Source organism: Neoarius graeffei, chromosome 17 (assembly GCF_027579695.1).
Source record: "Neoarius graeffei isolate fNeoGra1 chromosome 17, fNeoGra1.pri, whole genome shotgun sequence".
Classification (NCBI taxonomy): domain Eukaryota; kingdom Metazoa; phylum Chordata; class Actinopteri; order Siluriformes; family Ariidae; genus Neoarius; species Neoarius graeffei.
In genome coordinates this window covers 40,679,917-40,707,449 of record NC_083585.1, presented here as the reverse complement: position 1 = coordinate 40,707,449, position 27,533 = coordinate 40,679,917, and the positions used below count along the sequence as shown (strand labels likewise).

The window sequence follows — 27,533 nt, the reverse complement described above, 5'->3', positions numbered from 1 at the left end:
ACAAACGTTCACATTTTGTTAACTGTTTTGGGAAATTTGATTGAATAAATGACATTTTTTGTAAGGCAACCTCGTTTTTTCCATACTCTTACCAGTCTTAGCAGCTTGTAAAAACAATGTTATTTACTGCTTTATATAAAGAAATACAATTAATATTATGCAGAATTTAGTTCAGCCTTTTGGTCCGGCCCTCCACAAAATTTTCTGTTTTTCATGTGGCCCCATGGAAAAAATAATTGCCCACCCCTGGTTTAGACGGATAGGCAACGGGGGCTGTTTTTAACTTATCCACTCTGGAAGGCGTTTTCAATTTTTTCCATTTTTCAGCCTCGGAAACGCCGTCCCCGTGTAGATGAAAGGCACTTCCGATAAAATATTTAGTCGTTTTTACCCGACAGCGTCCTCGTGGAAATGGGCCCCAATTTAATCATCTCTATAGTGTGTGTGTGGGGGAACGTGTTTGTGTGTCCATGTGTACAAAGCTCAGAAGTTACGAAGTAATAACTCACTTGTTCAGGTGGCTGATGACGTATTTGAAGACATCGTAGTTTTCTCGGGGGAACCTGCGCAGCACGTCCTTCATGGTGAGCAACCGCTGCTCTCGATCACTGATCTCTGTAGGAGGCAAGACAGAGACGAGAATGAGACATACAAAAATAGAGAAACATCCAGATACAGCCTCTCGGCACATCAACACAGGTAATGACTCGGGCAAGCAGCTGGAGGTGAAGGAAAAGAAGAGCGAAGACAGACAAACAGAAAACAGCATGACAGTGTATGCACAGTTAGCCCTCTGAAGACTTCATGTTTGGCTTTCTCTCAGACACGCTCAAAGAAAAATACCTCCCAATATATTTGTCTGAAACTTTTGGGGTTCTAAGAGATGCAATGCCTCTGACCACAGTTACAGAGAAGAGTCAATTTAGATCTGCTTTTACAGAAGTGACCTATCTGGAAATCAACACAATGTAGTGCAGTGGTTTAAAAGTCAAGTTTTAGCAGACCACGTTTTTGTACCGTATTTTAACGAATAAGAACATTTAAAACTAGACGGTCTTTCAATTCCATAAAATCGGTGAAATTTAGTTCCCTCTGAAATTTGGTTGTTGTGATACATGTTTATTTCTGTAATATCTAAAAAACAAACCCAGGCCATTCTGTAGCTGGGAAGTTATTTAATTTGCATGAAATTGCTTGCTTCGCGCAGTCAAGCAGACAGAGGAAGTCTGTGTGTGTATGCATGCGCAGGTTTACCTTGACCGTGCACTGACAGTTACATCATTCTGTCGCTAAACAAACAGCTGATCACACCGAGGTGCTCATTGACCACCGATATTTATTAGTTTGGTCCTGCATTTCCTTTCCTTCGCAACATAACGTCTTTTCTTCTCGCTTCCCGTTACTATTGTCGGTCTTTCACATTTCATTCGCACACTCACGGACGCCATTTTTCTCTCCTGTTTCAAATTTGTATCCCACAGTGCCTTGTGTGAACAGGGAAAGCCCACCACGTGATGCATGACGTAGTATCTTGAATTGGGCCATGGTGAAGCAGGAAAAAAATAGCAGAGAATTTAGGGCCATGTGGCCCTAAAGTCATTAACTGTTCTATTAAAAAAAAAAAACTAACAAAATTGGAAGTCTGAGATTCAAATTCAGTAACTTTCAGTCCACTAAACAAAAATAATTGGGTGTCAGTGAAAATTCATTTTATGACCTACACTTGAAAAATCTGAAAGGTAGTCTACCTTTAATGTTAATTGCCTTGTAATTTGAAGAGTATAATTTAAAAACTGCCACAGTAAACAGCAGTAATACTACACTACGTGTTTATTATTTACTAGTTATGTTTCCATTAACTTGCTTAATGCACAATTTGACATTGCGAACTAAAAAAAAAAAACAAGAAATGTAATTCATGAATTTATGTATTTATTTAAAAATTGAAAAAATGCTTTATGATTTGATAAAGCAATACTTTGCAAAATTGAAATGGAAACATTTTTCACCTTTAAGTTACATGACATGATGCACAAATGGAAACACTACTTTTCTGAAAACGAGTGCTCTGGAAGAGCTATCGCGAGAGGGGAGACTATCGGTGAGACGAGTAAACCCAATATCGCTTCTATTATGTGCAAAACTGCAATGGAAACCTGAATATTGTCTTAAGCAAAGAAAAGCACAACCAGGCACTAAGGTAACTATTGTCCATAAAAGGTACCGTCACAGATTTGTTTTCTTTATTACTCAAAATAATGCATTGGGAAAATTTACTTGACATGTAGAATCCAGGGGCGGCACGGTGGTGTAGTGGTTAGCGCTGTCACCTCACAGCAAGAAGGTCCGGGTTCGAGCCCCGTGGCCGGCGAGGGCCTTTCTGTGTGGAGTTTGCATGTTCTCCCCGTGTCCGCGTGGGTTTCCTCCGGGTGCTCCGGTTTCCCCCACAGTCCAAAGACATGCAGGTTAGGTTAACTGGTGACTCTAAATTGACCGTAGGTGTGAATGTGAGTGTGAATGGTTGTCTGAGTCTATGTGTCAGCCCTGTGATGACCTGGCGACTTGTCCAGGGTGTACCCCGCCTCTCACCCATAGTCAGCTGGGATAGGCTCCAGCTTGCCTGCGACCCTGTAGAAGGATAAAGCGGCTACAGATAATGAGATGAGATGAGATGTAGAATCCACTTAACTGCCTGTTTTCATGAAAGTCTTCATTCATTTAATAATCATCATCCTCCACTACACAGTTAACTGGAATCCCAAATAGTTTTCTTTAAACTACACACACACACCACTTTACCAGGAACACCTGTACCCCTGCTCATTCATGCAATCATCCAATCAGTCAGTCATGCAACAGCAGCACACAGAGTGGTGCAAAAAACAAAAACAAACAAAATACATGGGTGGGCAGTTGTGTGAGCCGAAATGCCTTGTTGATTAAGCCAGTGGAGAATGGCAAGACTGGTTTGATCCGACAGGAAGGCTACGGTAACTCAAACAACCACTCTTTACAACCATAAAAGCAGAAAAGCATCACAGAATGCAAACCACATTGAAACTTAAGGAGGATGGGCTGCAGCTGGAGATCATCACATCAAGTTCACTGAAGCTGCACAGGCTGACTGAAACTGGACAGATGAAGACTGGAAGATATCACTTGTTCAACATTATTTGTTTTTCGCCCCATTCTGTGTAAACACTCGAGACTGCTGTGTGTGAAAATCCCAGGAGAGCTTTCTGAAATATTCAAAACAGCCCCAACCACCATGCCATAGTCAGACTCACTGGAGTCGTATTTTCACTCAATTAAGAGGGCTGATGAAGCTTGTGTGCTGTACCTGCATGATTTTATGCATTGTGCTGCTGTCACATGAGTGATTGATTGGATAATTGCATGAATCAGTAAAAGGTACAGGTATTCTTATTTAACGGGCCTGTGAGCCTATATACTTACTGCCTAGGCGATCATATAATGATGTAAAACCTACCTAATGCATGATATGACCAATAAAAAGTCTTGAGATTCAGCCACAGACAGAGTAACTCCAGCAAGTGGTGGTTGGAAATGAACTAAACCAGTGGTTCTCAAACTTTTTTCACCAAGTACCACCTCAGAAAATACTTTGCTCTCCAAGTACCACCATAATGACCAACATTAAAATACAGTAGCGTAGTAGGCCTAAGTATTCATTAAAAACAAGGCGGAGGTTTTATTTAACAAGTATATTTAATATTGTTGGCCACTGTAACATTACACACAGTACTTTGAACAGTAACACTGTGTTTAAATATAGGAAAATAAAACACTGTACTTAAATAATGAATCAAATAAATTGGCCAAATCTGCAACATCTGTAGTCTCATCAAGCTGTATGGTAAAATATCTGCTGTTCTTAATGCGCCCAATCAGTGTCTTTTTAACATCGTCAGCCATGTCGTTTATTCTCCTTGACACGGTGTCATTTGAAAGCGGCACCAAGTTTAAAACTCTGGCAGCTTTCTCTCCACACATGATACGTGTCATCTCTTTGGCTAATGGTAAACACAGCAGTTCCCCGATTGTGTGCGGCTTACCGGCTCTGGCGATCAGGAGGCTGGCACGATATGAAGCTTCCTGTGCTTTGGCTACGGGTGTACCATAGGACAGAATGGTGGACTTGGACTGCTTCAGTTCATCACGTTTTCGTTAAAAAAAAATCCATTGGTTTGTCTTTAGTGCTGTGTGTTTGGTTGTAAGATGCCGTTTGAGATGCGACGGTTTCATGGACTCATTGCTCAGAACGTCCCCGCATACAACACACTGCGGCCTGGGCAGCTCCTCTGTCCCGCTCCAAATAAATCCCAGTTTTATGTATTTTTCGTCATACTTCCTCCTCAGGGCGGCACGGTGGTGTAGTGGTTAGCACGGTCGCCTCACAGCAAGAAGGTCCGGGTTCGAGCCCCGTGGCCGGCGAGGGCCTTTCTGTGCGGAGTTTGCATGTTCTCCCCGTGTCCGCGTGGGTTTCCTCCGGGTGCTCCGGTTTCCCCCACAGTCCAAAGACATGCAGGTTAGGTTAACTGGTGACTCCAAATTGACCGTAGGTGTGAATGTGAGTGTGAATGGTTGTCTGTGTCTATGTGTCAGCCCTGTGATGACCTGGCGACTTGACCCCGCCTTTCGCCCGTAGTCAGCTGGGATAGGCTCCAGCTTGCCTGCGACCCTGGAGAACAGGATAAAGCGGCTAGAGATAATGAGATGAGACTTCCTCCTCACTGGTTTCTGCCGTTTGCTAGCAGTTCTGGGGTTGTTTTTGCCACTGTCGTTAGCATCTGCGCTCAGCTCACACACGTCCTCTTCAGTTCTCCCTCTCTCCTGATCCACGCTCCCATTCGCGGATTTAAGCCACGACAGTAATTTTGTCGTACTCGTCATAATTAGCAAAGCCACCTCCACCTTTTCCCATCACAGCCTAGTCTACCAATGGCGGATAACCGTCTGTCAGCGGAACCGGCGGGAATGCGTACGTACGCTACGTATGGCTACCCAGAAGCACTTGCAAACTTTTTAAAATTATTAACTTAATTTGTATCTCCTTTCATTTTCTTGTCATCGGTTGATAAGATATTTTCATCCATTCGGATATTATGGGTAGTATTTCACGTTTTATTTTATTTTTTAAATTTTATTTATATTTAATTAAGTGATTCTTTGGCGTACCACTAGAATGGAGCCCGCGTACCACTAGTGGTACGCGTACCACAGTTTGAGAATCACTGAACTAAACAGATGTACCCAATACAATGCTTGACGTTTAACATTTAATTAAAATAGATTAAAAAATTAAGTATGCCATAAATGACATGCATTTATTCAAAAGACCTACAAAGAGTCAAGGAAATATTCAACAGACTCATGTTAAGCAACTACAAGCAGATCGTATTAAACCTATTTTAATATGGTTAAATAAATAAATAAAATATGATTTAAACATATTAAATCTTCAACACAGTTTTTTTTTTTGTTGTTTTTTTGCTTTTGAATACACAAATATGAAAACTTCAGTACTCGAAAGTCAAATTTGTTCTGACAGCTCCAGTACACACCCATATGAAAGGTCAGGAGCCAATATTCAGCTCCAGCAATGAGAAAGGGTGGATCCTTCTCGAACTCCATATGGTGCCTGATTTCCTATCGCTGTCATCAAGGGAGATTGAGAGATGCTTGCAGGATGAGACAAAAACCAAACCGTGCGTGTGCGCACACACGCGCGCAGACACACACACGTCCCCTGGGTGCTGCATGAACGATGGATTCACCGAGTCAGATCGGCTTACCTCAGCCCTCAGAGAGCTCTCTATCAGGGCACGTGACCATTATGGCAGATGTGCTGCTCCTGAGTATCTCACAGACTGATGTCAGCATCTCACATGCAAACACTGATGTCAGTTTTACACTCCAGTATTCCTCACACACATCCACTAACGCACCACTTAATTGAATAACACAAGAGCAAACCTCTTCCCAGCACCTCACGCTGAGGCAAAACAGTGGTTTCATCTTCAAAAGATACTAACAGTCTGTCATCAATTGAAATCAGATCACAGCAGACAACCCCCACTGTATGCTCGTCTGCAAAGGCTATTCGTCTGTGTTTAATGCAATATGTCAAACTCCCAATCCTGAAGTCCCGAAGATAACATATCTGTTATTCATGGCCAAAGGTATTGAGTAAATGCCAGTACAATGCAGGCACTTTACAGATCTATCTTCACAGCCACTGACACTGAACAAGCCTTCTGCATTGTTGCCATGATGCTCGGTGACAGACGGGCCAGCCTGGAGCTCCGCCCACCACCTGCAGGGAGTGACTTTGCAATCGTGTAACCTGCCGTCTGTCCGTTCCCCTCTCTCTCAGTCATCGCCCTTCCGACAAAATATTTCAAGAACACCAGTCACTTCATGCGCAGTTTTCTCTCTCGAGTGTTCCATGCTTGATAAGTGCACCTCTCCCTCCTTAGTGTTAAAGCATAAAAAAAGCACAAGTGCTGCATTTATTGCCTCAGCTCGACCAACTTCTATTACGTTAACATATAGTAAGACATCCTTGACAACCTAAGAGTACTGGAAGTAAAAATGCACTTAAATCCTGTCACATTGCTTGGGCTTGCTTTCAGTCTTCTACCTGGCAGAGTGACATCATGGAGTGTTTCTCCAAAGGACTGAAGTACTTAAAAGAGTTTCAGTGATGTGCTTAAAACACTCCAAAGTAGCAGGTTAACGACAGGCATAAGCTGCAGTTTCAGTCTAATAGCTGGTGCATCCTGAGATTGGAATAATGCCCAGAGCCTAACACAGAATTTCATACTGGATGAGGATGAAGCTCAGTGCTGTGTGAGCAAAACAACTCCCCACTGCAGAAGTCCTCTTCACACAAAAACTCGCGCTTTCATTTTTCATATCCAGCTCTTTGAACAAGGCAGTACAGAGCACCTTCAGACTATGACTATGCATGTGGATGCAGCTGCTATGCAGCGTACTATTTTTGTACAGCTTGGGGATTAAACTCTATGTCCATTAGGCAGGGAGGATAGAGCTCACAAAAACCTTGCTTGCATGAGAATACCTTTTTGACCACATTCTCTGATTCTGCACAACAAAAGACGTTAGCAGGAGTTGAGCAGGCTTTGATAACTAGTACTGGCAGCACAAACAGAGAAGGTATATTATCCCATTAAACTAAATCTGGTTATGAAAGCAAAACACGTCTCTGATTCTACTAATGAGGGAAATTGACTACAAGACGCACCATTGTGCTGCTTTATATACTGCACTAAAGGGAAATTAATATGCAGATCTCATATCATTGAACCTCAACCAAAACCACCTCCAACAACCGCCCATGTTAAACCCAAAAACATCCAGTATATTTTTTCATATTCTTCAAAATTACTTTTTGTGTACTCAAAAACATGTAGGCCTACAAATAATGTCCACTGGAGTCTAATGAGTTCTGTGGGTGAAAAGTTCTGAAATTTAAAAAAGCTCTATGGCTTCAATAAATAGCCATCGAACAACAGAGCAATAAATAAATAAATATATATATATATTACTGGACATGTTTAACCAATGAGGCTAATATATGAATAGCTGGATCATAAAACAAACAATCTGTGCTGAGGGGTATCAATTTTATTTGACATTTATTTTACAGCAAAAAGAATGAGAATCCCTGCCTTAGCGTGTTAGCTACTTAGCCAAACACAGACCACATAACCTCCTGACAGCAGCGCCTCTTCCGCTACATAGTGCAGGCCAAGACCGCTGAATGGAAAAGGTGTCCAGCAGTCCACATTCAATTTTTCAACAGTTTTAGCACTGCCTCTGGGCATTAATAGTGTACGTTTATTTGTATGCAGTGTTTCTGCAGGCTTGAACAAGTTCAATTTAAGACTTTCTAAGACCTTTTTAAGACCATAACAGGTTAAATTTAAGACTTATGCCGCACAAAAAAAATAAAGAAAATTGGGAGAGCCTGAATTACTTTCAAAATAAAATTTATCATCATTCACCAATGAACTCATTACATCCCTAGGGTGCGCGCTTGCATTAATGAGGAACTAAATTGCAGTGGAGCCAAAGACATCCCGCAAATCACTTGAAGATGAGGCATTCGATTCCGTACGGTTTGTGTGTTGTAAAGTTACAGTTCGCACGGAGTTAGCTGATACACCGTCTCGAGATGTGCTTGGACCTGACAACGGTGAACAAAATTGAGTGATGGCATGCGATTGTTGCAGACTTTTATGGGCAGCCTGGTGCTTCTCTGCTTTCGCGTGCGATTCCAGTGCCTTTACACCCAGGGTGCCGAGTTTGAGTGTTCTTTTGCACAATGTGCAGTACGCCTCAAACGGATTGTTTGGTACACGTTTTAACCAGTCTACGAAATCATTGCATTCAAGCCAGCAGTCGTTAAACTTGCATTTGCCCATTTTGCTACAAACCATGACAATCTCCCTCGCTTCTTTTAGGCTCTACTGTCTAAATGTGCGCGTACCATGTCCTGTGCATCACCATGCCAACCGGGCTAGACGCCGGATTCCACTGTGTCTCATTTGTAGTTTGCAGAGTAGCCTACTGATACTAAGTAGGCCTAGCCTATATGACTAATTATGAATATCACCAACGCATTTAACAAAAGAAATGCGTAAATGGACGTAAGGATTTAAGACTTCACAAAATTACATTTAAGACCTACAATGCAAAATATGCTCGTATTTTAGACTTTTTAAGGCCTTAAATTAGGATTATCAAATTTTAGACTTTTTAAGACTCCGCGGAAACCCTGTGTATGAGGATTCCACCAAAGTACGAGAAGTATGGTGTTCGAGATGCTGCTTCTACTTGCATTCAGTTGAGATTTCAAAATGCAATACAATTCCAATGAAACTATGGACAGTAAGTCTTTTCTTTACAAACAAATGATGGATGAATTCAATTACTGCCTACACACATCAGCTTCTCTGAAACCTCAACATTAAAATTCTTTGGCAGGACTTACTAAAGGCTTCGACCAGTTCCACCTGCATGTTGTAGGGCACCAGAGGTTCTGGCAGCTCAGAAAAGAAGCTCTTCATGGCTCCAGCTACAGTGTTCACAGAGAAGTCCTTTTCCACCAGGTCCAAGCTGGGATCTAACAGTCACAAAAAAAAAAAATCAACAGTTAGATGATAACATATGGATTTCACCATGATTTCAGCAGATAAAATGAGTAATGGCAAACAATTCCTCACATACAACCCCCGTGAAAAGAAGCTGGTGTGCTAATTTGAAGAAACCACCCACTGGCTGACAAGCCATTATAACCACCACTCCTATTTCAAACCTGTTCAATACACATTCATTGTGTTCAGTGCTGTCTCTGTAAATCGCTAAATTACCCATATTCCCGTGAAATGTGTGTTTAATTGGAGGACTCTCATACCAAGCATTATGGATTTGCTGTGCATGAGGCACAATAGAGATTGTGTGTGTGTGTGTGTTCTAGATGCAAGGACAAAGAAAAGCGATTTGATTAAAACTATACAAGCAAGTGTTATCAGAATATTTGCATGCACTGTGAGAATACAGTTCATATTCTGCAGAAGGAAGAAAGACTCAAATGGTGTGAGGCTGCATACTGATTGCAGAAAGAAAAACCAAAACTTAATTAAAAAGTTGCCTCCTGATTAGGGTTTGTTGCTTCTTTTAAAGAAAGGGAGAACAGAAGCACTGCGACTGAGAGATAATGATTTTCTCTTTTTTCCCCCCCAGTGGATAAATTATTCAGTGAGCATTAAATATACAGCACTGTATAGTAAATGTATAGTCAGAATAGGTCACACGGACAAAGCTGACTATGTATCTCTATCTGCAAGTTAGTGGCTACCTGTATGCTGTAGTTTCTGTAGTAACAAGGTTGTGCCAGGGCCTAATCGATCAGACTCCTATTATTACCCCCGATCCTCATCTCCTATTAGCTCACGCCAGACCAAACCAACCCTGACGGAACTCAGCAATGCAGCAGAGCGCATATGTGCACACGCTTCATTACCTAAACCAATACTCAAGTAATTAACTGACCTTTTCCTATTCTCTAGACACAGAGGTGCCAAGGCACAGTCAATGCACACAACAAATATAAATTGATGCATGAGCAGAAAGGTCTCAAAATGGCAATTCACAATCAGTACTGTATTGCACTCACACTTACAGATTAACTAGTGCATATAATGATCCATCTAGACGGAGCTGAATCGATAGGTAGATAACTTCAGGTTAATTAAGCAGAACAGCTGCACAATGTTCTTGTTGATGCAATAGGCCATTTGCAGGAATTGGTCACATGTCAATTTTCCCCATAGTAACAAGCCCGTGGTGGGCAAGCTAACCTGACATTCCTTGACAACCATAAGAGTTTGACTGGCGATGCGAAGCAATCCATTTCTATAATAGCTGTTTTTACCTTTTCGACTGTCTTTTTTGACCCGAATTTTCGTGTGTACTTGGAAAAAGTTTGTGGTTTTAACTTCTGTCCTAAGTTAAAGCGAATCATTGGCTGTAAAAGAGAGTTTTTTGGACTCAAGTTGGTCGCCGCCGAAAGTGCAGGATCTCATGGTCAAAAAACCTGGACAGGGTGCAAACTACATTAAGCGAATGATTAAAGCTAGAAAAGGAGAAATTATAAGTTATAAACATACCTGAGAAATCTGCCATTTCGCCCGTGAATTTCTTTCGGCGGCGACCAACTCGAGTCCAAAAAACTCTCTTTTACGGCCAATGATTCGCTTTGACTTACGACAGAAATTAAACCACAAACTTTTTCCAAGTACACACGAAAATTCGGGTCAAAAAAAAGACAGCTGAAAAGGTAAAAACAGCTATTATAGAAAGGGATTGCTTCGCATCGCCAGTCAAACTCTTATGGTTGTCAAGGAATGTCGAGTTAGCTTGCCTACCACAGGCTTGTTGCTATGGGGAAAATTGACACGTGACCAATTCCTGCAAATGGCCTATTGGGATTTGTTCGTAACAAACCTTCAACTGCAGATACAGGAGATCATAAAGTGCTGTTTGGAATATGTCAAAAAGTCAAAAAGCAACCACGTGCAGTGTGTATGCGCGCAAACAAGTCATTCATTCTAAGAGTTCAAAACCCAAGCACTTCGAATCTGCCACTGTTGAGCCGTTCAACAAGCTCCACCACGGCTGCCTTCCAAGCTGCAATAAGTGTTTTGTTGTACTGTGCACATGTATACGTGCAACCCCAAATCAGAAGAAGTTGGGACAATATGATTAAGTTGAAATTAAAACTGAAAACAATGATTTGTGAATAATATTTAACCAACATTGCACTCAAAACAATATAACAGGACATTTTTTTATATTTTACCTCATGAATTTTATTGTTTTTGCAAAATAGACACTTCAGTTTTAAGTCTTGCAACACATTTCAAAAAAGTTGGGACAGTAAAGCATTTACCACTGCATAACATTGCCATTGCTTCTCACAACACTTAAAAGATGTTTAGGGACTGAAGACACCAAGTGATCAAGCATTTCAGGTGTGATTTTGTCCCATTCTTCCGGCAAACAGGTCTTAATGTGTGCAACAGTACGGAGTCGTCATCATCATATTTTTCATTTCAAAATTCGCCACACATTCTCCATTTGGGACAGAGTGGACAGGCACCCTCTTCTTCCACAGTCATGGCTTTGTAATGTGTGCAGAATGTGGTTGTGTGTTATCTTGTTGAAATTTCCCTGGCAAAGATGTTAGCCTGAAGGCAGCATATGTTGTTCCAAAACCTCAGTATATTTTTCAACATTAAAATGCTCAAATCACAGAAGTGTAAATTACCTTTGCCAAGGGCACTGACACAACCCCATACCATGGACACACCCTGGCTTTTGTATTTGTTGCTGGTAACAGTCAGGATGGTCATTTTTGTTGCTGGTCCACAGCACATGGCATCCATTTCCTCCAAAAAAATATCTGGAATACTGATTTGTCTGACCACAATGCACGTTTCCACTGTGTGATGGTCCATTCTAGATGCCTCCAAGCCCAAAGAAGTTGACAGCACTTCTGGACACTTAACATAAGGCTTCGTTTTTGCAAAGTAAAGTTTTAACTGGCATTTGTGAATGTAACTCCATATTGTAGTGCTTGACAAAGGTTTGCCAAAAAAATCCTGAACCCATGTGGTTTATATCAGCTATAGATGGAAGACAGTTCTTGATGCAGTGCCGTCTGAGGGATCGGAGATCACGGGTGTTCAGCTTAGGCTTGCGCCCTTTATGCACTGAAATGCCTCCAGGTTCCTTGAATCATTTAATGACATTATGAAATATCCAAATCCCTTCGTATCTTTCTTTGAGGAACAGCTCAACAATTTTCTCACACATTTGTTGACAAACTGGAGATCCCCAGCCCATCTTTGCTCCTCAAAAAGACTAGGCCTTTCCTGGATACTGTTTTTGTACCAAATCATGATTAGACTCACCGGTTTCAAATCCCATCGTTATTTGATCGTTTTACCTCATTACTAGCCCTAAACTGCTCCCGGCCCAACTTTTTTTTTGGAATGTGTTGCAGGCCTGAAATGCAGGAATGGATGGATATTAACACATGGAATGTAGTTGACGAGACAAAATATGAAATATCTCGGGTCATGAAATATCTGCCTGCAATGAAATAAAAGTCAGAGTAAATTTAGAAAATCACTGCTTTCTTTTTTTATTTGCATTTTCCATACCATCCCAACTTTTTCTTATTTGGGATTATTATATAATCACAACAAAAATGGTGTCTTTCTGGCAGTTATCATTAACAGGAGAAAAGTTTTTGAGCTGGGATGCTAGCATTTAACAAGACTAGGAATCTGACTAAATATGAACACATTATTGGGAATGAACAGATAATGCGTTGTAAGCGGATACAACTACAGATGCAAATAAGAGTGACACTAGAAAGTTTCATAGAAACATTCACAGTGCATCTGGATGAGACTAGAGTTGTTCAGTCATTCATTCATCCTTAGTAACTGCCTGCTCCAGACTGTAGTCATTCTAATTAGGCTAGTAATTTGTTTATGGTTTGGGAAATAGAGTCAACTCAATTGGTAATAACATATTGCTTGCAGGTTCAAACAAATATAACAACTGTACAACTAGGATTAAACTAAACAGGCCCATGAATCTCTAATTGAGACCGTTTATGAACATGAGTAATGTATCTGAATTTGAGGAAGTGTCAGTGACAAATTTCACACACAGTGTATGTAAGGGTCAAATATTGCATAAAGAGTACATATACTGTAACTCATATACACTTTGGGTATAAATCCAAAGATAGATTGTTGTGTTACACCCCTAAACAGCACACAAATAGTGTGCATAAACGCAAAATTAAGACTATATTGTAGTCTCTTCATATACACATCTGCAAAAAGAAGAAAAATCAAAATGAAAACGTTTCAATACTCGACCAAGCTTCCTTTTCTTGCTTAAGTGAAGCTGAAATAGACAATGATGAAAAATAACCAAATAAATTATTTGATGCGACTTGGGGAGGAAGCTGTATCATTGTTACCAGCCTCTGACATTTAAATACTAAATCCATTAAGCTTACGTTATTATTACAGTAAACTGAAAACAATTCAGGTCACTAAACGGTATATGATTAAAGTGCTGATGACATGTTTTTAACATCTTTGGCGATGTTTTATAACATAAAAAGTACTTCCCGATGATCCATATATTAATTCACGAAGGCGCCTATTTTACAAGTTATGATAAAAAACGCGGCTATTTGGGCAAATTTGACGGGGCTGCAGCACCCAGGAGACGAAAGAGGAGGAGGAGCTATATGACGTCAGCGAAATAATCTTCCTCCTCACTTACCAGTTTGTTGTTGATGCGACAGGTGTTCAGTTTGCCATTATTAGTATTATTACAGGGGCGCAGATACGTTTTTTGAACTGGGGGGGACAAAGCTGCAAACCAACCCCAACCCCGATATGCCTGTCAAACTTGTTGTGGGTAACCATAGCAACCAAGCTCGAGCTCGCAACCTGTGCAGTCTGCGCAGCTCAACCAACCGAATATCAGTCTTTGTTTTGTTTTGAGTTGTTACAACTACGTATATACTGCTGTGCACCTCAATAAACCGAATGGTAATTAGTCTTTTGATTTTTCCGTGAGGTTTGCCTTATGCAAAGAAAGACAGCATAGATGTTTTTTCCTCCCTATAAGTGGGGGGACCGAACGAGGTGAATTTAAATCTGGGTGGGACGAATCCCACCCGTCTCACCCTCTATCTGCGCCCGTGTATTATTATTATACATATATATATATAGTTATTATGCCTTCGCGTTGTGTTGCCGGCTTTTGCTCCAAAACCCACAAGGATGGGGTAAGTTTGTAAAGAGACCCAATTTATACCAGTGGCTATAAATGCCACCACAGGTTCTATGGGCAACTAGTGACACGGAAATCAGGGAAACAGGAGAATAAAAGTTAAGAAAATATTTTATTTTTACAAAGTCATCAATAAAAACATAATTAGAGCCAGATAAAAAAAAAATACATAAACAGGCAAACCAGACAGCAGATGCAAAGTGCTACGTGCTTAATTAAATAAATCACAGTCTGTGAGCAGAAGGTAATCGGATGAGTATACAAGTACTCAGCAAAATACTACGACCACACAAAAACACTGCAATTTGTGGACTGAGACACCCTCATCCGCCAATTAATATGAAACGGCTTCAGGTGCACCTGTGACAGCCAGCGTGGCTGAACCCCGCCCCCAGCGCTCCGCGCACCAGCCTACAAGTTTATTCAAGTTTCCCAGAGATCCCGAGGTGCATGCGAAGTGGGTGAAGCAAGTCAGGCGCACTCACCAACATCCGTCCTGTGCTCTGAACACTTCGATTTGGATTGTTTTGCCACCTTCCCAGCTTAAAAGAATCTCTTGGGTGTTCAGTTCAGCACAAACATGTTACTACCATCAGCAGTGCCTACAGTCAGTGTTGCCAGATTGGGAGGTTTCCCGCCCAGTTGGGCGGTTTCAAGTGCATTTTGGTGGGTTTTGAACAGTAACTGGCAACACTGCCTACAGTATTCCGGCAACTCCTACAAAGACAGTCCTCCTGTCAGAACATGTGTTGTGAAACGACATAAGATAAAGGTACGTAGAGCTATAGATTCTACATGATAATCATAAATGTAATCATAAAGTCGGCGTGATATCAGTCATGTATTTGCTTGTGAAAGCTTGCGGCTTTCATGTAACTGCCGCCTAGCAACGAGAGGCAAAGGGTAAAGAGGGTAGGCTATCATAGATTCTATTCGGAAGAGATCAACACAATTCTAGACTCCCAGAAGAGGAAGAGCTAGCACTAGAGAGTTCACCGGCGTTTTCACGCGCCATTTCCATTGAGTAGAACCAGAGTAGAACAGCCAGTGAACTGCAGCGTGTTTTTCCGCTGATGTCACAACATGGCCGCGAGCCATGGACCCAGTTTTCTTGCGCTGTGCAATTAAAAGTTGGATATTCGCATAACAACAGCTTCTTTTCACGTAATTATAACAGAAATCTAACGTTTGCCATATTGTATAGTTTATTTAAGAAATTGCATAGAGTCATGTTCGTGTCATCAGCACTTTAAACCTTTTATTTTTAATTGTTAAAGACAAAACAAAACAACTGCCGATTGCAGGTTTCTGTTTATAGGCCTTGGCTCATAGCATATGCACCACATATGGCTGTAACAGGATGCATGCTTAAAGCAGTTTCTTTGACAGCTAGTAAACTACTAATGAGAGTAGACCATCTACTTGGTGTCTCTCATTTCATGTTTTTCAGGGATATTTGCATGCCACTTTAAATGTGTTCTCTTAAAAGTTCAACCGAGGAGGAGTATCTGAAACTGTAAATAGTAACACGCCTCACCTTGGTCAAACTGCCGCTGCATGCTCTCCATCTCTGCCTTGTTGCCGCTCACCCTGTAGATTCCCTCTGTGCTCAGACCTGAAAAAGAGAACAAAGAAGTGGAAAACTTAATTTTACTGTGGTTGATGTGGCTCTTGTTGCAAGGCAGGGATACACGCTGGACTGGCTGCTAGAACATTACAGATCATCATACTCAACTCATACCTTGGGGCAATTTAGAGAAGCCAATACACCTAGCATATTTTTGAACAGGTGAGGAAATCTGAGAAACTGGCAGAAACCCACACTGGCATTAGGAGAAGAAGCAAAACTCCACACAGACAGTAACCAGAGCTCAGGATTTGACCCAAGACCCTGGAGCTACCAAGTTCTCCCCTTCTGACAAAGCCAAAGATGTGTGACGCTAGGGATGTTAACCGATGACCGTTTGACCGGTGGTTGACCGAATCAACGTCAACCGGTTAATTTTTTTTTGGTTGTCGGTTAAAAAAAAAAATCAATCGTTTTGAAGCTGCCGATTTTGGAGCGGAGAACCTGGAATTCTGTGTTGTAAACGCTTGGGGCATGCCATGCGGTGTAAGGACGACAGCTGACAAATCAGAAACACCCATTCAGTCATGTCCCGCCCTCCCGCCCCAGTCGAAGACAGCTGACAAATCAGAAACACCCATTCAGTCATGTCCCGCCCTCCCGTCCCAGTCGAAGACAGCTGACAAATCAGAAACACCCATTCAGTCATGTCCCGCCCCAGTTGAAAACAGCTGCCACTCGGCGAGAGAAAAGTGTAGACACAGGCTTTTTAGCTTACAAATTACTATTCTGTTTTTTTTTTTTTATTATTATTAGAAGGCACATCGAGTTTAGTCCTGCCTTGGCCAGTGCATTCTGAAAGTATGTTTCGGTCTGTAGCCAACAATGCATGTTATTGCAGATCATATCTCTCCACACAAACTAAAGGTGCAGATGCCGCCTTTTTCACGGCTGAATCGTGCAGATCCGATTTTTTTTTTTTTTTTTTGGGGGGGGGGGGGGGGCGTTGGAGTGTCTGAATAATTTCATCAGAGTAAATTCTGTATTAAAATGACTAAATAAGCAAATGCCGTTGAAATTATTCAGACACTCCAACGCCCCCCCCCAAAAAAAAATCGGATCTGCACGATTCAGCCGTGAAAAAGGCGGCATCCGCCAAAAGGCGCGCCGTTTGCATCCCTGTTTAAACTCATAGGTTAACCGACTTTAACCGGCTAATGAGGCTCGGTGGTCGGTCAAGATTTTTTTTTAGTTTTCGCCATCCCTATGTGACGCTACACCTTTTAGAACTCACCATAATTGGAGGAGAGTGCTAACTGCTGCATTTGTGTACACGAGTTGACCTACCAATGATTGGCTCATGTCACTCTCTTGACCAGGTGAGTAAAGAATGTCATACCATTTTCTAGAGCTACCCATGCTCTCCTGGACTCTCATTCACAGACAGCTATGGCAGCAAATGTATTCAAACTAACAGGGCAAACACTTAGATAGCATTAATTCAGGAGCCTTCAGTCAACAACATTCATTCAACTTCTTATTTGTTTCTGTCAAGCACCACAGATGCTCAAGCTTCCTATTACAAGAAGGTGATACTCCAGCATGCTCTATTCATCTAATCACAAAATGCCTGAAGTGCTGAACCAATCAAAACAAGTCAATAAAAAGCATGTCCAACCACCAACAGTACAAAAACATGATATCATTTTATGTTTATTCTTCCAGGCATTCGCAGCCTGGACCCTCATGCTGCAGACGTCGATACTGACGGAGTGACGGACGGCTCAAGACAAGTTCAAGGCAAACGCAAACAAGGCAGCTTGGTGTAGTAGTGAAGCACATTGATTTACCACCTGCTCCCAACTGAGCCTCAGGGTGGGAAGCCTATGAGTTTGTGTGTCTAAGCAGCCCGTCCACATCTATATACATCATAACAGAAGACAAAGGGTAAAAATGAGTGGGGGGAAAAAAAAAAGAATGAGAGACCGAGCAAGATGGTGACATAAAAAGTAGTGTGAGGCAAAATGCAATGGAAAATAACAGTGTGACTCACTGTGGCAAAATAACGCCCAGCAGGGTGAACCAACCATGACCTCAAGATCTGACTGCTTTTTATGCTCATGTGATGTGATTACTAGACTGGATGCCAATGCAGCTTACCATGCAACATGAAGTCACAAACAGTAATGCATCAGTGAAAGGAAGAAATAATATAATCAGGACATCATTTGCCACAATGACTAATTCACAGTTAATTATACCTTATTTTCATTAATGAACACAATCCTCTACTGATTCACATACTCCAGATCTCAATGTCAGGCTTGATTAGCATTTTAACTCCTAGGCTAGCCAAAACTATTTTAAACCAGAGGTGAGGCAAAGAAAAATGACAAATTCTGACCAAACCAACTGATCATCCAAATTTTAACCACCCTGTAAACAAGTTTTAGCAGGAATGTGGAATAACGGTTATGTGATGCCTGGGACACATTACTTTTTTTTTTTTTTTTAAACAATCCTAACCAAAGAAAATGAGAAAAGCCCACACAAATAATGATGCATTTAACTTTTTCTGTGCTGAACTGTCTTTTAGTCATCAACCCCTCTACACTTAAAGGTTTGTTGAGATTAAAAACACCACACGCTTTCAGATTCTGATGTCCATCAAGAGAGTTCTCCTTCTAGCTCAATGAGCAGCCTTTTGTAGATGGAAGGTTTACTGGCTGCCTGCAATTCTTTCCCATCTGCCTCGTTCACATCTACCCACTGCAACAAGTAAATGTGTTAGGTGACCAGTCTATACAACCCCTACAGTACAGCTGTCATTTGTTATCCATCTTTCATGCATGCTTCAAGGTGATTTTCCCCCCTATACCGAACCACTACAGGATGTTGAATCTTTATTATTGAACACAGACTGTAAGAAGTTATGGTTGGGTTTTACGGATAATATAGGTAAGAGAATTGTTTTAGACCCGCCTGAAATTAGAATACCTTTTTCCAACCAAGTTGCACTTCATCTGTACTGTACATTCCAGGCATGAAGCATTTCTTAAACATTTAGCATATAAACAGAAGAGAGAATGGTGTTGCAATGAACGTTAACACAAAAACTTTACTAGAGCTAGAAGTGCATCCACATTGCATTGGCTCCCAATCAGATTTCGTATTAATTATAGAATACTACTATTGACCTTTAAAGCACTGGTCTCGCGCCACAGTACCTGAGTGAACTTCTGGTCTTTTATGACCCGCCACGCCTACTTAGATCAAAAGGTGCAGGCTATTTGCTGGTACCTTGTATAGTGAAGGCTACATTGGGGACAAAGCCTTTTCTTACAAACCCCCACAGTTATGGAACAGCCTTCCAAGTAGTGTTCGGGACTCAGACATAGTCTCAGTGTTTAAGTCTAGGCTGAAAACATATCTGTTTAGGTCAAGCCTTTTGTTAATAGTTTTTATTAGGTAAAGGAGTAGATCTGGAGGGTCCTCAGGCATAGTGTTTGGTAAATTGGGATGTGTATGGATGCTGTCAGTCCCCCACGCACTCAGGTTTGTTGATGGTGTAGTGGCTGCTGCTTTATGTCCCAGGGCTCCCTCATGCCTGTGTTACCTTCTGGCTCTCCCCTTTTAGTTCTGCTGTCATAGTTAGCTTTGCCAGAGTCTCTGCTTGCACTCAGCGCAAAATGTACTGTATACTGTTCTTACTCATCAGGTGACATTTGGGCATACCCAACAACCTGTTTTTTTTCTCTCTCCCTCCCCCCGTCTGTCCCTCTGAGTTACATGTTGATCCTGAGATCGAGATGCTGACCTCTTCTGCTCCTTGGACCTGCCTGATCCATCCTGATGCCCTACGTCTGGCTGGAGTCTCATCACATCGATCCTGTAGAGGACGGCCCCATATGGACAGTTGAAAGTCGCACTTGGAAGATGCTCTGGACACTTACAGTTATGCTTTTATGGCTGAGGACTACAGTTGACTTGCTAAATTCAGGACTGCAGTTGTCATGAACAGTTTTGCACTCAAGTTTCCGTCAATGAACAGTTTATAACTTCAACAAAACAGACTTCGTGGTAAAACTATAATGAATTTCCTGGTTACACAGTTATACTTTGTGACTATATAGGACAGTTATAGAAGCAAATTATTTATGATCATGCTATCTGTTATCACCCAAATGAGGATGGGTTCCCCTTTTGAGTCTGGTTCCTCTCGAGGTTTCTTCCTCATGTCGTCTGGGGGAGTTTTCCTTGCCACCGTTGCCACAGGCGTGCTCATTGGGGATAAAATTAGTTCATTTTTAAAGTCTTTAAATTTCTGTAAAGCTGCTTTGCAACAATGTCTGTTGTCAAAAGCGCTATACAAATAAACCTGACTTGACTAAAAGTACAAAAGTACTTGGCTGAGTGACAGAAAAATGAACCCTAAACTCGCTTTCTCCCTGCACTTAACTTGGACAAGAGACAGCCTCACACAGCTTTTAAAAATAAAAAAAAAGCCCAATTCTGAAGGTTATAATTACTCATATTCCTCTGTATTTTCGTCAATGGTCATAACAATTGGTATTTCCTGATGTTTTAGGAGTAGTTCTCAGAAGCTTAACTATTCTAAAAAAAAAAAAAGAGAGAGAGAGAGAGAGAGAGAGAGAATGGAGGGGAAGAGACACTGCATCCTGCTTTAAAGTGTCGGGTCAAGGACAATACAAGGAAGTCCACCTTCATATCTCTGTGTGTGTGTGTGTGTGTGTGTGTGTGTGTGTGTGTGTGTGTGTGTGTGTGCGCGCGCGCGAGCACACGCACGCGTGTGAAGGTGTGTGTTATAATCAACCTCCATTATTCTCGAAATACCAGTGAATGTAAGGTCACAGAGACAGAAGGAGAAGTCTTTGCGCTCACACAGGGGTCAAAAGCTCACCATGCCCTTAGCACCGCTGATGCACAGCTTCCTGTGCAGCACATATAAGCCCCAAACCAAGGTCATTTCCTGTGGCCATGTTATGCATATCCTCCCTGAGCAAGGCGCTATACATGGCATTGCAACAGTATCACCGAGATCCAGATGCTGATGAATCAGAAATGTGCTGGACCACACATGAACCACACAAAATTTGCAATCTCTTCAGAAGTACACTCAAGCATATGCCACTCCTTCATATGTAAGTTTAGACTACTTTGCTGCTTCCTGTTACCACAGTGCCAGCCTGCATTGTAATACAAGCTTCATCTATGACTCCATTCAGAGCTTTTATTAAATTACAAGTAGGCAGCTGAGAGCTGTTTACTCCTGGTATTTACGTGGGTAGCAATTGTGTCCTCCTGGACCAAATTTTGCAAATAAATTGTTGCTGACCAGTCAATCCTATGGCATTTTCCTTTTTCCTTCATTACATAACAGCATTTCTTTTTGTGGCTGAATCCCAAATTAAAGTCTTTGGATTATATAGTGCACTTCACAGATTCTAGAATACCACTCTATTATTATAGCCTATACAGTGAACATATATAGTGTGTGAAGACATTTGGAGTTGGGCATAATTGTATTTGAGGAGATAAAATTATACAAGATGTACTAGTTTAGTAATATGCACCTACACCAGCTGATGATGGAAGATTACCATTGGTAGATTTCTTTTTATTTTAAAGTTTATAATATAATTATCATTAATCATTTTCTTTAATTATAAACGCAACGGTCATATATGTACAATGGTTTATGCATGACACAAAGCAATTCAAATACTGACCTACTTAAAGGATATGGGACATGGATTTTTACCTGGGCATAATTATGTATAAAGGACATAATAAATGCCATCTAAATCACTGCAGGGCGTCAAAAATGTGAAAATCATCACATTATTCAAGTTTTTTTATACATCAGCGTAAAACAAGGATTCGTTAATGAGCTAGGTGGTCACGTGACCCGTGACGCAACAAAAACTTTCTAAGGAGCCAGCGCTTGGGAATCTAAAGTAAACAGGTTACCGAAATGGACACCATCGATAGTGACATTCCCGATGTTTCACAGAGATGTGAAGTTAGACCTTATCAATTCGAACCGATAGCTGGAAATTCACATGAACATAGATCTCGTCTTTACTCTGACGGGTCAGATGATTCTGAGAGTGAGAGTTCATTCAGCCCTCATGAAACTGAAAGCGGTCGGCTCGATAACACTTCCTGGTAAGTTAAAAACAATTCTGCTCAAAGGCTAATGATCTGTTGAAAGAAGTATTATTTTTGTATCATACACTGAAAGTTCATCATAGATCTAGCTAAAGTCCGTTGCAAGCTAGTTTTTTTTTGCTGATATTTTTCGAGATTGATTGAGATACAATGCTTCCAGAGTCCGAGATGAAAACATTCAAAATGGCGAAACGAGTCAGAATTATGATAATCAATAATTGATACACCCAAAATTATAATACTAATCCTTACCTCGGCTTTCAGTCGCTTAGCGCAGAGGTCTTCAACAGGGGGGGTCGTGAAATCGCACCGGATCACTCATATCAACAAAAATATTCCTGCCCTGTCCCCTGGCCTCCGTGCAGGGATGCAAACAGCGCGCCTTTCGGCGGATGCCGCCTTTTTCACGGCTGAATCGCGCAGATCCGATTTAAAAAAAAAAAAAAAAATAGCGATATTAATTCATGAAACATGAAGTATAAGGATGAGAAAAAACAGTTTAAATCAGGAAGCTGCGCACATTTGTGCAGCCTGGCGCAAATGTCCGCAGCTTCCCGATTTAAACTGTTTTTTTTTCTCATCCTTATACTTCCTGTTTCATGTTTCATGAATTAATATCGCTCAGTACCTGAGTATTAATGTTGAAAGAATCCTCAGTGAAATGGTCCGAACACAGTTTGTGGGAAACAGTAGGTGCAAAGTTTTTTCAACAGGTGTTCTATAAAGTTATCCTACCTCTTGGATTTGTCCTACCAAGCCTACTGCGCATGCGCGAAGCCTACTGCGCATGCGCAGGTGAGCCCACACTTTCCTCAGCTTCGGGTCCTTGGGGAATGCAAAAAAACTTACTCCAGGGCATTTCCCATTGGAATTATTGCAACCATAAGCAGCACAATACACCATGATGTCCAATGTACTTTAAAGATTATAAAAACAATTTTCTTGTCATCCACTTCTCCATTCATCTACCCGCTTGTGCTGTGCCCGAAAGTTTTTGTGACGTATGATCACGTGACAGCGGCTCTTCTGGTTGCAAAAAATGCATATCGGAAGTCGAGCAGAAATGCCATATAATCATCACGAATATAACGATTTTGCTGAATTTAATAGATGATTTTGTATTTGTTGATGCAATTAATTCATATTTTTAATGGAAAGAAACTGATATAGCGTGCTTTTATGTTTCATGTCCCATATCCTTAAATGAGCCATTTATGTAGTCTAGTGCAGGGGTTCTCAAACTTTTTTGCTTTAAGGCCCACCTATTCATACTTGTAACGAGTCGGGGCCCATTAAAAAGATCCCCAATTATTTTGGCTCATCTATTCTATTAGAATCTAATAATCTATTGTAGCGTGTATTAATGGGATGCAACATCTCTCCCTGTTACAGATGGGAGCCCAGGAATTAAATAAATGCAATAAAAACAAGTTGTTTTTAATTGTAGGTATTGTAGGAATGTGCCAGAAGCAAACATTAAAGTGCCATTCCACCATTGGATGTATTCTTTGGCATAAAAGACAATATATTTTATGACAACATGACTAGACAGAGAAATCTTTTAGCTTCAAAATGATATATCAAACATAATTTTTTGACAACGACAAGTATATTCATTTTGTGACCAAAGTCACCTACCCTTTTAATTTCCGCGCGGTAGTGAAATGTGATGTCATCAGCAGGTCCCCCTTCTTGTGTACCACGTGTCGGTCTATTTTTAGACCAGGAAACCCCCAAAGTGAGAGAGTCATTTCTCCTCGTATATGGGGGCCAAAAAATTGCGAAAAATTTTGAGTTAATCTTTCAGTTAGCTAGATTTATTGGTATTAGCTAGATTTATTGGTATTATTTTTATCGTGTTCTATCTGCCATTGCTGATAATATGCGCCACGTCACACGTCACGTGGTACACAAGAAGGGGAACCTGCCGATGACATTACACGCGGAAATTAAAAGGGTAGGTGACTTTGGTCACAAAATTAATATACTTGTCGTTGTCAAAAAATTATGTTTGATATATCATTTTGAAGCTAAAAGATTTCTCTATCTAGTGATACCATTTATATATGTTGTCAAAATATATTGTATTTTACGCCAAAGAATACATCCAATGGTGGAATGGCACTTTAAGCCATGCATGCAGGTCATTCTCACTCAAAAGGGATTAATGATCCAAAAATGGAGTCTGGTCCATTAACACAAGAACTTATTGCCATGTTTGTGTTCAGCAAACAAGCAAGTTATTAAAACCAAGTAGTACACTCAAAAGAAGTGGATACAGAAACCACTCAACGGGATTAGATCCTTACATGCTAGTACAGGATTTTTCCTATGAGTTGGAAAATGATCCATCTGTTGACTTCCCTGACATCTCAAAACTACCTGGTGCTGCAGACATCATTCTACATGGACACACAGATGAAAACCTGGAACAGCATGAAGGCGTACAACTTTTTATATGTGGCTGGGTTAAAGATCTGGGGATCAGGACACTACAAGATAGACAGCGGTCGACAGATCTAAGTGCAGGAAGTGTGTTTATTAGCAGGCATGATATTTATAAAAGCAAAATAGAAAGCAGAATCATAAAGCACAATATTTAAACAGCGTTATAAACATGGCTAGAAACAAACGGGACAGTGATGATAATGCTTTGCAAAGCCTCTGTGAAAACAGTGCGTGCTGATTGTGCTCAAATCAGTATCAGGTGTTTCCCATAACGACTGGGTCCCAAGTACATGCACACAACGTGCTCCACAAGTGTGCGCGGCTGCTTGAGCTGCGCCAGACTCAAGCACACAAAGGCATGACAGTCAAGTGTTCACCTACTGTGTGACCACAACTTTTAGCTCACATGTATATATATAAAATCGCCATGCAACACCATCAAAATGCCTAATTTTCATCGATAACCCATCACAAAGCATCACGAGCTGTAGTGTGACCGGAGCTTAATGAGGTGGATTTGACGTCAGATGCAACCCCGCAATTGCACCCTACTACGAGTAAAAAAAAAAATTAACTTCAACATGAAAAAAATTGCGGCCTACTACACAGCGCTTGGGCCACGGCCCAGTGGTTGAGAAACACTGGTCTAGTGCAGGGCTTTTCAAAGTGTGGTGCGCGCCCCCCCTGGGGGGCGCCAGAGTTCTTCAGGGGGGGCGCAACGTGAGAGACAAAAGGGATCAGTTTTTAGTACCTAAAGCTACAGTGAGTGAGGAGACAAAGTCTGGGCCAAGCAAAAAAACAGAGCCTCCAGGATGTTGCGATTTGCAACTTCAGCGCAAATTCAACCAATCCCCGCAAATTCAGGGCAGTGTTGCAATTATATCCAATCACCGCAACTTTCCCGCAAATTTGACCAATCGTTGGCGTCGTCTTGAGGTGACGTCGACAAACTACCTTCCGCCTTACTTCCGTGTGATCAAGAGAAGCAGCATGCGCGTCGTGTTGCCAGATTGGGCGATTTCAAGTGCATTTTGGCGGGTTTTGAACATATTTTGGACTGGAAAACGTCAGCAGTATCTGGCAACACTGAAAGTGTGTTATGTTTACAGTGAAGGACTGTGCACTTTATTTTTTTTTACTTAATACAAGAAATTAATGGATGCCAACATTTTTGCCAAAATGGTATTTTATTTTCCATTGTTTAGGCAGCTTCAGCATCATACTGTGAGATTCTGTTCAAATTTTTTTTTTTCTTCTATGAAGCCTGAGCCATTTATTTTATTAGTTTATAATTATTGTTTAATTTAGTCTTCAGGAGAGACTGCCTGCACACAGCACTAGTGTTAATAGTTTTTTTTTTCTTACATAAAAGCTGAGGCATTTATATTATATTTTAAGGTAACTTCATGTTGTGCTGTGAGGTTCTATGCACTAACTTTTGAACCAACAGGTGCATTTGGATAAGTAAAGCCTATTTTTCTGCATTTTTGTAGTCCTGGTAATCTTTTATATTGGTAAAGTTGTTTATGGGACCATTTCTCTTTGTTTTTTTAATCAATAGTTTTTCAGTAATAACTTAATATTTAACATATCACTCAGTTTTAATCACAAAAAGAGAAAATCGCAACAATTTCTCGCAACTTTCACTTCCTCCCACAATGTAATCGCAACAAAAACCTAAAAAACACCGCAACTTTCATCGCAATTTTTTTGGAACCCCCCCCGCAACATCAGACATTTTAGCCCACAACAATCACAAAAAAGGCCCGCGGAATCCTGGGGGACTGGAAAAAGAAGGAAGTATGACCACGATTATTTAAAGTTTGGATTTTCATGGACTGGATCTGAAGATGCTCCACTGCCACAGTGTGTTGTCTGCCAAGAGGTGCTAGCTAACGATGCTATGGGATGTTTAAAATGTGTAAAACAAGATGTTTTAAAAAGCACAGATGTTTAAAATGTGAAAAAGAAAAAAATAATGTGTACAACAACCATTTTTTAAAAATACGAATGGAACATCAAGTATAGCAACAACAAAAATTGTAAGGGGGGGCACTGTTGTTTATATGCTCTCCGAGGGGGGGCTGACTCTCCCACACTTTGAAAACCCCTGGTCTAGTGGATACTTTCTTACGCTTCCTCAAGTTGGTAACTGGATGATATATTTTCAGACTAACAGTACTTTTGCTGATTAAGGTTTCTGTGACTCATTATGTGGCTACATGACTTCCTAACCCCATCCAAAAAAACTTTACCCCATTCACACCAGCACTTACTACTGGCCAATTGTGATCAGATGACCTGAGATGCAGGTTAATACGAGGTCTAAGTGGTGTCTAAATGTGGTTATACTCCAGGTATACAGGCAGCACTCCCATTAGTGACAGGGTCACCATGCTGAAGCAATGGCAATGCCTACTGGCCTTTATGTCAGCCCTGAATACCAGACTGCATAAGGCATGCCAACACATGTTGACAGAAAGATAGTAAAGAAAAAGAAATGAAGGGAAAAGGGAAGAAAAATGGAGAAGCGGACAGGGGTACAAAAACAATAAAAAGGAAGCTTAAGGAACAATTGGTGGACAGAGCCTAAGTAATATGAAAGAGAGGGGCATGGATCACCAAAATAAAAGTAAAACAACTTCTCAAGACGTACAGTACCAGTTAAAAGTTTGGACATGCCTTCTAATTCAATGGTTTTTCTTTATTTTTATTAATTAAGAGTCACTTCATGTCTTAAAGTAATGGTGGATGTCGTTTCTCTTTACTTAGTTGAGTGGTTCTTGACAATGTGGATTTCTACAGTTGTGGACTAGGGCTATTTACTGTATTTTTATTATTTACTGCTTGATCTCAAACACATTAAGGTGGCAAGAAATTACACTAA

At 41.0% G+C, this 27,533-nt stretch overlaps 1 protein-coding gene across 2 annotated transcripts in view; it reads right to left on the bottom strand.

Annotated features, from left to right (window-relative positions):
• arhgap35a (Rho GTPase activating protein 35a) overlaps positions 1 to 27,533 on the bottom strand; it is a 161,599-nt gene that overhangs the window by 8,767 nt on the left and 125,299 nt on the right. For both annotated transcript variants that reach the window (XM_060944210.1, XM_060944209.1), the window contains 3 exons: positions 15,977 to 16,054; positions 9,041 to 9,172; positions 510 to 615 (listed from right to left, as the gene is read on the bottom strand). In XM_060944210.1, coding sequence (XP_060800193.1) covers positions 510 to 615; positions 9,041 to 9,172; positions 15,977 to 16,054 — 316 coding nt within the window. The remainder of the gene's footprint in view (positions 1 to 509; positions 616 to 9,040; positions 9,173 to 15,976; positions 16,055 to 27,533) is intronic.